This window comes from Diadema antillarum, unplaced genomic scaffold, assembly GCF_040938485.1.
Source record: "Diadema antillarum isolate AM-2024a unplaced genomic scaffold, OU_Dant_1.0 scf00000018, whole genome shotgun sequence".
Taxonomy (NCBI): Eukaryota; Metazoa; Echinodermata; class Echinoidea; order Diadematoida; family Diadematidae; genus Diadema; species Diadema antillarum.
The window spans coordinates 1,714,933-1,724,461 of NW_027270907.1; the positions used below are offsets into that span (position 1 = coordinate 1,714,933).

Below are 9,529 nucleotides of genomic sequence, written 5' to 3' on the forward strand. Positions count from 1 at the left end.
AGTTTACGGCAAAACTACAATTTTTACAGAAATCAGACAGAAAAGTATTAAAAGCTGAGATATGACAATGTCAAATATGTTTTCACAAACTTGCGACATCAGTTATAGTCGCATGCCCAAGTTGCTTGTGGACACGATGGTGTCATGATCTTACTATTCTCGTATTGGTTGGTATGTGGAGTTATTAATATTAGTGTTTGCCAATGATGTAATATTTGTCACAGGTCTCCCTTTTAAGACAGGAATTTTACAAAATTATTACAACTACATATAGAGTTTGAGATGAACAGTATACAGTATCACCTCATATAATGTAAAAGTGGCAACTTTTGCACAACTACCAGATTTGTTGCTCAGTCAAGTATAGATGAATTGTGTTTGTTTTAATTACAGTCAAATTGCTACTTATTATAGTGAATTCACTCAGAATAAAAAAAATGTACACTGTGTTGTACAAACAAATGAATAGTTTTATTCCTGCTCTAGAATCTCAAAGCAAAACATTTTCCAAAGTCAAACACTACATGAAAATTTCCACATTTGCAATGTGTGTCCTTGACTGATACCACTCTTCTCTGCACACGTGAAACTTCCGAAAACCATCTTCTCATTTTCGTCTGATTTTAATGAAACTTTACCCTGATTTGATAGTCTAAGGCCACGCTTTTCATTTTCACTCACATGGAGTATTATCTCACTTCAATCCAACCAAGAGAGCCCAGTGGTGTGAGATTATTATACAGCAAACCTTTGCAGCTCTATTTCACACTCTCAGTATACAGTATGTCAAAATGAAATCCCTTTGCAAATGGCTTCCCATGATTTTGTTAACCCTTTGCGTGCATTGAGTGCAGATTGGCACAGAATATTCCATTGCAAGTATACACACTGTCCAAAGTCCCTGCCACAGAAAGGGTTACAACTTGCCAATGTGTACAGTACACGAGAGGTCTTCCTGACTCTTTAGTCCAAATTTATTGAAGCCCTTCACTGTTTTGTTTGTTTGCTTTTTAACGTCTTGCTCAACTAGTGGCAGTTTCTGCACAGGAGGCATGTTTTGTATTGTCCTTGTTGTTTTTTCCCCATTGTATCCAGGAATGACATGTACATGTACAATTGTCCTTATGTTTGTCCCTATGTTTTGTTTTGACCCATTAAAGACGAGGTCCTAGTATACATGTAGTTGAGCAAGTGTCTGTGGGAAATGTTTGTTTTAGTGAAATCAGCTCATTCTCAATGGGGTAATAGATTTTTAGGGATACTGAGTGCTAGTTGGAGAGGGATTATACCTGTAGGTAGTGTCATTGAAAGTGAGAACATCATTTATCATCCCTTTCGTTAAAACCCGATCAGGGAGCATCATTGGCAAGCTACCCAAGGACCCCATCGACGGCCCGCCCTTCATCGTCGGGACCCTGTCCCTCCTGAAGCAGTTCCACTCGGAGAACACAGACCAGTTCCTGGCCCTGCTCGGGCAGTACGTCCGGTCCCTGGTGGAGTCCACAGCGGCTGGGTGAGTTCTCAAAAAGTGGCAGAGCCTCTTGGTTTGCAGCTTCCACTGCTAATCCATGTCTTAAGTCTGCTCCCTTAATTTCATCCTAGTGCCAACCACACAAAGCATTACACCGTATTACAAAGTATTCACTTTGGGGACAGCTTACCCAAAGACTAGAGCTAGACACGAATTTCATTAAAAATTTTTTTTATGTGTTTACACAGACGGGCTTGCATGTAGTTCGGCCCAGGGTAAAAAAAAAAACAGAAATAAAAAACTCAACGAGACAAAAAAAAAATTCTCTGGAAAACCTTTGACCTCGCAATACTCTCAATGCCAAAATGCTCTAGATGTGATGCTCTATAGTGTCATGCACGCACACACACACACACACGCACACACACACATTGCTACAGCTTCTGACCACACGAGCATTGAGAATTAGGGTTTCGGGACAAACACTGCGTTAGGGCTTTCTATAGCTCATTTGGTAGAGCACCGGACTACCAATCCGAAGGTATTGGGTTTGAATTCTGATGAAATCCCATTTTCTTTACTCACTTTTCCACTGATACATGTTTATCTAGATACCCAATTTTGTATTCTTTGTATTTTTTTTTTTGATACGAGAAGAAAAAATACAAACCTATAACCAACTTTAATGTTAATGTAAATAGTTTACAAAAGCACAACATCCAAATACTATCTACAATTTGTACACTGTAGGCTGTATTATATTTGTGGCATGGCATGGTATGATGTGCATGTGTGGCACACTCTAGACACATCCTTTCCTACACTGGTACAGCATTGCACAATTCGGTCATCTCTCAATCCATGAACTTTGCCTACTTCCTTTAAAGGTATTGTTTACCATTGGGAGCAGTGATTTCAAACATGTTCAAGCTATCACATATGGTGCATAATGTATACTAGGTCAGGTGCATCACAAAACATCCTACAGAGTAACATATAAAAATTTTGCAATAAAGCCTAAAATATAAGGGAGATATCACTATTTTTCTCATTAAACCATAACTGAGTAGACGGTTTAGTTTAGAAACATTTCTATTATAATTATTGTGCACATTTTGTGTAATTAACAAAACTTTATATTGATTATAGTGATAAACATTTTTACATTGGTTGTTTCTATCCGTAGCTCACATTTTAAAACTAGTTTGAAGCACTAAAGCTGAGTTTTTGTTTGATCTGCAAATGGTAAATAGTGCCTTTAAAATTAACACTGATATAATCCCACAATTCCACGTGACCTGCCACTTATTTGAGGTCTTAGAACAAAAGTGAAACCACTATCACGGCTCATAAATCACTCTATGTGCCTTGTGTGTGTGATTGTGTTTGTGTATGTTGTTGTTTTTTGCTTTGTTTGTGTGTGTGTGTGTGTGTGTGGGGGGGGGGGGGGGGGGTGTACACGTGTATGTCTATTTCATTTATGTGTGTATCCATGCATCCCATGGTAGAACAGTTGGCCTGTCCTGATGACAGTGCTGTTAATGGACCATCCCATGTCATTTTGGTTCTACAGGTACATGTACATGTGTTCCCTGAATGATATCAGTGTCTTTTAGTTGTTATCATTCTACGTATGCTAATAGGATTCCTGATTTGGCAAATGAACAAAGAAATGACAAAAATATACTGTTAAAGTGGACATTTTTCGCTTACTACCTGGAAATTTTTGTGCATCCAGAAGCTAGAGCGAAGATTAATGTACAAATGTACCAGTATACAATGTATGATGACCTGATTCCGCGAAATTAAAAAAGCACCACCATCAACTCAATTCAATTCAAAGATTTCATCTGAGTGTGTAAAATTACTCATGCGAAAATATCCACTCATATATCCACTCATGGCTATCAAACCCAATGGCCCGAATTCACAAAGGTGGTACAAATGAAACCATGCTTTAAACCATGGACACAAACCATGGAGCGCCAAGTGTCGCACGGAATATTTCGTTACGAAATTGGTCATGTCGTCGACAAAATGACCATTTTCGTTAATGAAATAATCATTTCATCGATAAAATGACTGATTTTGTAATAAATACATATTCCGTGCGACACTTGGCTCTCCATGGTTTTTTACCATGGTTTAAACCATGGTTTCATTTGTACCACTTTCGTGAATTCGGGCCAATGGTTAAAAAAAAAAAAAAAAACTATGTACAAACCATTATTATGAGCATTCTGGTTTTGATTGCGATGCTGATGCTAACAAGTAGAGACAGCTGTGATTATGGAAGAGAAATGATTTACAAGTTCAGCGTGATATGAGCTGACTAAGCCTCAACCTGTTAACAATAAAGTCACAGACTTCAAAAGTCTTTAAGAAGGACTGCTGCAAACTTTTAAGTACTCTCACACAGTAATTCTGATAGACACTTCAACACTGCCGGGGAATTCCAATATTGTGTGGGCACACAGTTTTAGTGGGGCAACTGTGGGTAGCATGAATTTGTTTTTTCACCCCCTAACTTGGGTTCATCTCCAAGTGCTGGCCTTAACAGCGCAGTGGGAATTTCTTGGTACATTTTATAATCATGATTGTCCTATTTTTTATCGAAGCGCTAATGTGGGTGTATTGAGCTATGACAGTCACCGCAATGATGAAGAAAGGAAGGATAGTTAAATGATTAGTAATACAGGGCTGAGAGTTATTAATGCATTATTGAAACTTGTACCTGTTTTGAGCTTAGCCTGGCCCTGAGCCAGCATGTAGTAAATTGAATGACATCATACAGTAACGTAAACTGAAAACATTCGCGGTATGAAACTTTCGTAAATTGGAGTCGATAGCCTTCTTCATGGTGTGAAACTTTTGCGCAGTAGCACTTGCATTCAGTGCATGTGTAGACAAAAACTTGTGTGTGCGAGTTAATTTCACAAATCTTGGCTCCTCGCAAAATTTGGGAAAGTTTCATGCACAGGAAAATTTCTGGTTATAAAGTAATGAATGTAACATGATTATCTAAACAGCACCAGAGGAGAATTACAACTTAGAGTATACCCAGTAATGAAATAGTATAATACTAGAAAAGTAGTCGGAGAGCACAGACCTCCGCCAAGCCAGCACCTCATTTCCACCCTCACACGCATGCAATTTTCCAAAATAGAAGCCTTTTGTTTCCTTCACTGCACAGCGCCTTGCCCGAGCAGAGCACGCGCTTAAGTGCGCGCATGTAAACCTTTATGTACAAAATGTAGTACTATGCACAGCTTGAACCCTATGTTCGTTGACTTTATATGTCAAAATATGAAAAATCTTTCAAAAATCCATAAAAATTCCTGGATCACTACCAAAATTGAATGGGTTGTTCCTTGCGTCATTATTGACTTTTTACGCAAATTTCATTTTAATCTGTACACATCTTTTTGAGTTATTTTACAAACAGACAAACCAGCGCCAATGATCACTTAACCTCTTCCTCCCTTGGCAGAATATGTGTATGAATATGATATGTGTTTGGGATATTCCCCAAGATTGCAGGTGTATGAAGTAATTATGGGTAGCACATAGTACATGTAGATAGTCTTTATCTTTCCTTGATTTCCAAGCTCTCATTTCATTGGAGCACCCTAAACTGTATTTCACATGAGTTTAGCATGCGTAATTATATATTGTCTTGGTTCGTCTTTCTTTCCCTTTTTTTGTGGGTGTGTTTTTTACTGGTAACAGTGGTACGGATCATCATAAATGGTAGATATAAAGTATTTAAGTGAGCATGTATGTCACTGTCATGTAATTCTCAAAGTTCAGTTGTAAAATATGACAGTGATGTCGTTTGTTCTCCTAGTAAATTTAGATTTTGGCACCTGGTCATTAATGTGTTTAGAAAAGAGGGTTTGAATAATAGCTGAATCATTGTGTGATTGGTTCCATCATTGTGGAAACAGAATGCAGAGCATACATGGTGAAATGGTTATAATCATGTGATTCTCAAAAAGTTCAGTTGTACATAATTATAAAGTATGATTGGGTTTATTTCCCACGTACGAGAAACATATGCACTGTGAAATTAACATTAAAAAAGAGAGTTTGGATGTGAATTGAAGCTTGATATAATGGGTTCCATTATTGTGGAATCACATAGAATATTGTACAAATGTGACCGTGCATCACAAAACAAACAAAAAGTCACACCCTTGATTTTATGTGAGGACTCAAAAAAGATGAAATGGGTCAATCAAGTCAATCTTGAGTTTTTCATATTTTCTGAAAGAGCTATCCTTCTTCTACATTATTCTTTAGTTTGGGATCATAACATGAATGGGAAAGTGTTTTTTTCAGCAGTTTTTCTGCAACCTGTTTTGGGGGGAGAATAGAATGATCAGGTATGTCTTAGAGTCCCCTTTTCATTTCTTGAACTCCTTACACACTCTTCACTTTCAAGTCTAATAACTTTTGAAAGGATAACTCTGCTGCTTTGAAAGTTAGCTTTAATTGTGGAAAAAATGTGTTAATAGAACATACTCAATGTCAGCTAAATTTGGTGATCCCTTCATTGTTGTTGCTCCGGTGGCTTACTTCCTGTGTTTTGCCCCTTTCATTGCACAGCTCGCATGGCTTGGTGAAGATTCAGCACTTAATAGACCCTGTACTTCAGAGCCTCTTTTCTCAGTTCATACTTTTCCAGAGTGTGTGCTCTCTTTCTAGTATTTAGATAGGTTAGGGGAGTCCATTTGAATTGATTAATACCTCATTTCAAAGCTTAGAGTCTGCTCTTTAAGAATCTGCCCTCAACTAAAAATCCACATCTGGCAACTTTTTGTTCGTTTTGTGATGCAGGGTCACAAATAATGCATAAATGAGAGAGCATTATTAGTGGAGATGTAGTGCATTCGAGGATATTTAAAAATACTATTTTCCGATGGGAGCAGGGATTTAAAAATTGTCCGAAATATCACATTTGATGCATCATTGTGGGTCAGTTGTATCATAAAACATCCTGCCATATAACAATTTTGCAATAAAGCCCAAAATGTAAGGAGATATCTTTGTTTTTCTCAATAAACCATAACTGTGAACGGTTTAGTCTGGAAACATTTTTATTATAACTATTGTTCACATTTTGTGTATTTAACAATATCTAACATTGATCATTCTGATCTAAAGTTTTGCAGTGGTTGTTTTATCCCTAACTCACATTTTAAAACTATTTTGAAGCACTAAAGCTGGGTTTTTGTTTCATCTGGTAATGGTAAATAGTGCCTTTAAAATAGTGTAACATGCACGAGGCACAGCCGAGTGTACGTTGTACAACATTGTTAATACCCTAGAGTGGTGTGCTTCTCCACTATTGTTCCAAACTATATAAATCTGTTCATTATTCACTTTATAAAGTGGTTCTATGAACTATTTTTCAATTACCCTTATGGGTAAATACCAGTCAGCTAATGTACATTTTAAACTTGCTTTTGAAAAAGCCAAGATGTCCAAAGATGTGTGTTCTGAACTACACTGTACTGAACATAAACTTGTTTTACAGTAAATACTCTGTAAGTGATTGAGTGTGTGTTCATAACTGACTAGTGAGCCCTACACAGTGCGCATTGCTAAAGTATGCAATTGTAGCATCATTGAGTGTGGTTTTTTGTCCTGGCTATGAATCCGTCTGTCTGTCTCTTTCTTTCCTGTCCATATACCTGTCTGTCTTTCTGTTTGTCTGTCAACCTGTGTGTCTCCCTCATTCTATCCTGTCTGTATGCATGTCTGTCTGTTTGTCCCTCACTTTCTATTCTAACAGTATATTTGTCTATATATGTCCCCCTTGTTGTCTCCTCTGTTCTTCCTGTCCATCTTGTCTGTCTATCTGTCTAGCTGTCAGTCTGTGTGTCTAACCTCTCTCCCTCCTGTCTGTCTGCCTACCATGTACATGTATGTCTCTCAATTTATGTATCTCTCTCTTTCTATCTCTTGTCTGTCTGTCGGGATGTATGTCTTTCACTTTCTATCCTGTCTACACCTGTCTGTCTGTCAATGTGTGTGTGACTGTGTCTCTCTTTCTTTCATGTCTGTCTGTCTGTCTGTCTGTTATTCTGTGTGTCCTTTTTTTCCTGTTGTCTGTAGGCCTATACCTGTCTGTATGTTCATCTCTCACTTTCTCTTCTGTCTGTATACCTGTCTGTCTTTCAATGTGTGTGTGTGACTATGGGTGTGTTCCAGCACTCTCCCAGACCAAACTGAACCGTACCGAACCCGCACCAGAGGAGCTCTTGAACACCCCTAAAGTACACCATACCGAACCAAACTGAGTTAACAGTGAACCACTTCCCAGTGCACTCCAAAATGGTACCAAAAGCGTACCAAAAGTTTGCATTTGAAGAATGCGCGTAACATGCACATACAAGTATGTCGTAATAGCAAAGAGTTCATTGTCTTTGTTTGGGACATCTGTAAGTAGTTTAAGTGCACCGGGTGAATGACCGTCTTGCTGCAGAAAGTGTGACCCCCTCTAAAAATAACTCATGAGGTACACTTTCTCCACAGAGAGTTCAAACACTCCATATCTGGCACAGTGCGGTATTTTGGTTTGGTTCGCTTTGGCTCGCTTTTGAATGCTGGAATGCACCCTCACTTCTATTCTTTCCTGTCTATACGTACTATATCTGTCTGTCTGTCTGTCTATGTTTCATTCTGTATGTCTCTCTCTTTCTCTCAAGCCTGCATATGTACCCATCTGCTGTCAGTCTGTTTACCTGTATATCTTTCTCTTTCTTTCCTGTTTGTATATCTGTTTGTCTGTCAATCTGTGTCTTTTTTTCTCCTGTCTGTACACCTGTCTATCTGTCTATATGTCTACCTCTTAATCTCTCACTTTCTATTCTGACTGTGTATACCTGTGTCTCTTCTGCCTGTTCATTCTTGACTGTATGTCTGTCTGACTGACTTGTCTGTTTGTCTGTTTGTCCCGCAGTGGCCGATCCTCTGAGCTTCCCCAGGAGGTGGTGTGCATTCTTGCCTTCCTGGATGACTTTGTCCACTACGCCTCTTTGCCTAGACAAGTGGGTACCAGATGTCTTTAATAGCCTACCACTTTGACATGTCTTGTCAGGGAGGTCATAATTGGATTTACACATTTAGGTGCTTCACTATTCTTGAGGAGGTTTAGGGTTCAAGCCCTGCCGAGGTACTTTGGTGCCTGTGATTGAAGCACGTATTACAGAAGGCTTGTGTAAATTGTAGGCAGGTTTAGATGTTAAACATAATTTGTAGAAAAGAATGAAAAAAAAATTGGATTTTTGTGCAAGACCATTAGAATCACATGTGGATACTCAAAACAGTGCACTGTGATGATTTTTACTATGGTTATGATCATGATATTGATTTTATTATTATTATTATTATTATTATCATCATTATTATGATTATTATTTTTTTCATTATTATTATTATCATTGTTATTATTATTATTATCATTATTATCATTATTATTATCATCATTATCATTATTATTATTGTTATTATTATTATCATCATCATTGTCATTATTGTTGTTTTTGTTGTGTTATCATTGTAATATCATCACCAACATCCCTGCTTCTAAAGTTTTGTAGTGATATAATGTTTTGCAAAGAAATTTGTGTGCACATCATGATTTTATTTGTCTGTGCCACAAGGAAATTCGAAGGAGCATCTAGTGATTGCATTTCATCGTTTCTTTCATACTGCTGCAGATGGTCGAGTCTCACATTCCTGCTTACATCTTTGACGAGTTCAAGAGCAACGCCCAATAAGATGGCCCCCCGGAAGACACACACCGGCAGGCCCTGGAGAGCCCCTTTTTTGGAGGACAGAAACACTACATGGATCCCTGGACCCTCTTCCCCTGGTGTTAAGAGGGGGATGTTTTTCTGCGAGCAGCTCGATACTCATTCAGTCACCGTATCTCAGAGCCTTAACAAAATCACGTGCAGACAATACAGTAGCTGCGTCAGCTGACAGACTTGCGCAAGTGATTATCGCCACACGCAACATCCGATTGAAAACTGACTGGGACAGTAGATG

At 38.3% G+C, this 9,529-nt stretch overlaps 1 protein-coding gene across 1 annotated transcript in view; it reads left to right on the plus strand.

Moving 5' to 3' along the window:
- The window catches only part of LOC139727591 (WASH complex subunit 5-like), a 59,025-nt gene extending 49,721 nt beyond the window's left edge, over positions 1-9,304 (plus strand). The window contains exons 28-30 of the mRNA XM_071638576.1: positions 1,354-1,513; positions 8,439-8,526; positions 9,199-9,304. Of these exons, the coding sequence (XP_071494677.1) occupies positions 1,354-1,513; positions 8,439-8,526; positions 9,199-9,258 (308 nt within the window). The 3' untranslated portion in view covers positions 9,259-9,304. The remainder of the gene's footprint in view (positions 1-1,353; positions 1,514-8,438; positions 8,527-9,198) is intronic.
- The last annotated feature ends 225 nt before the right edge of the window (positions 9,305-9,529 follow it).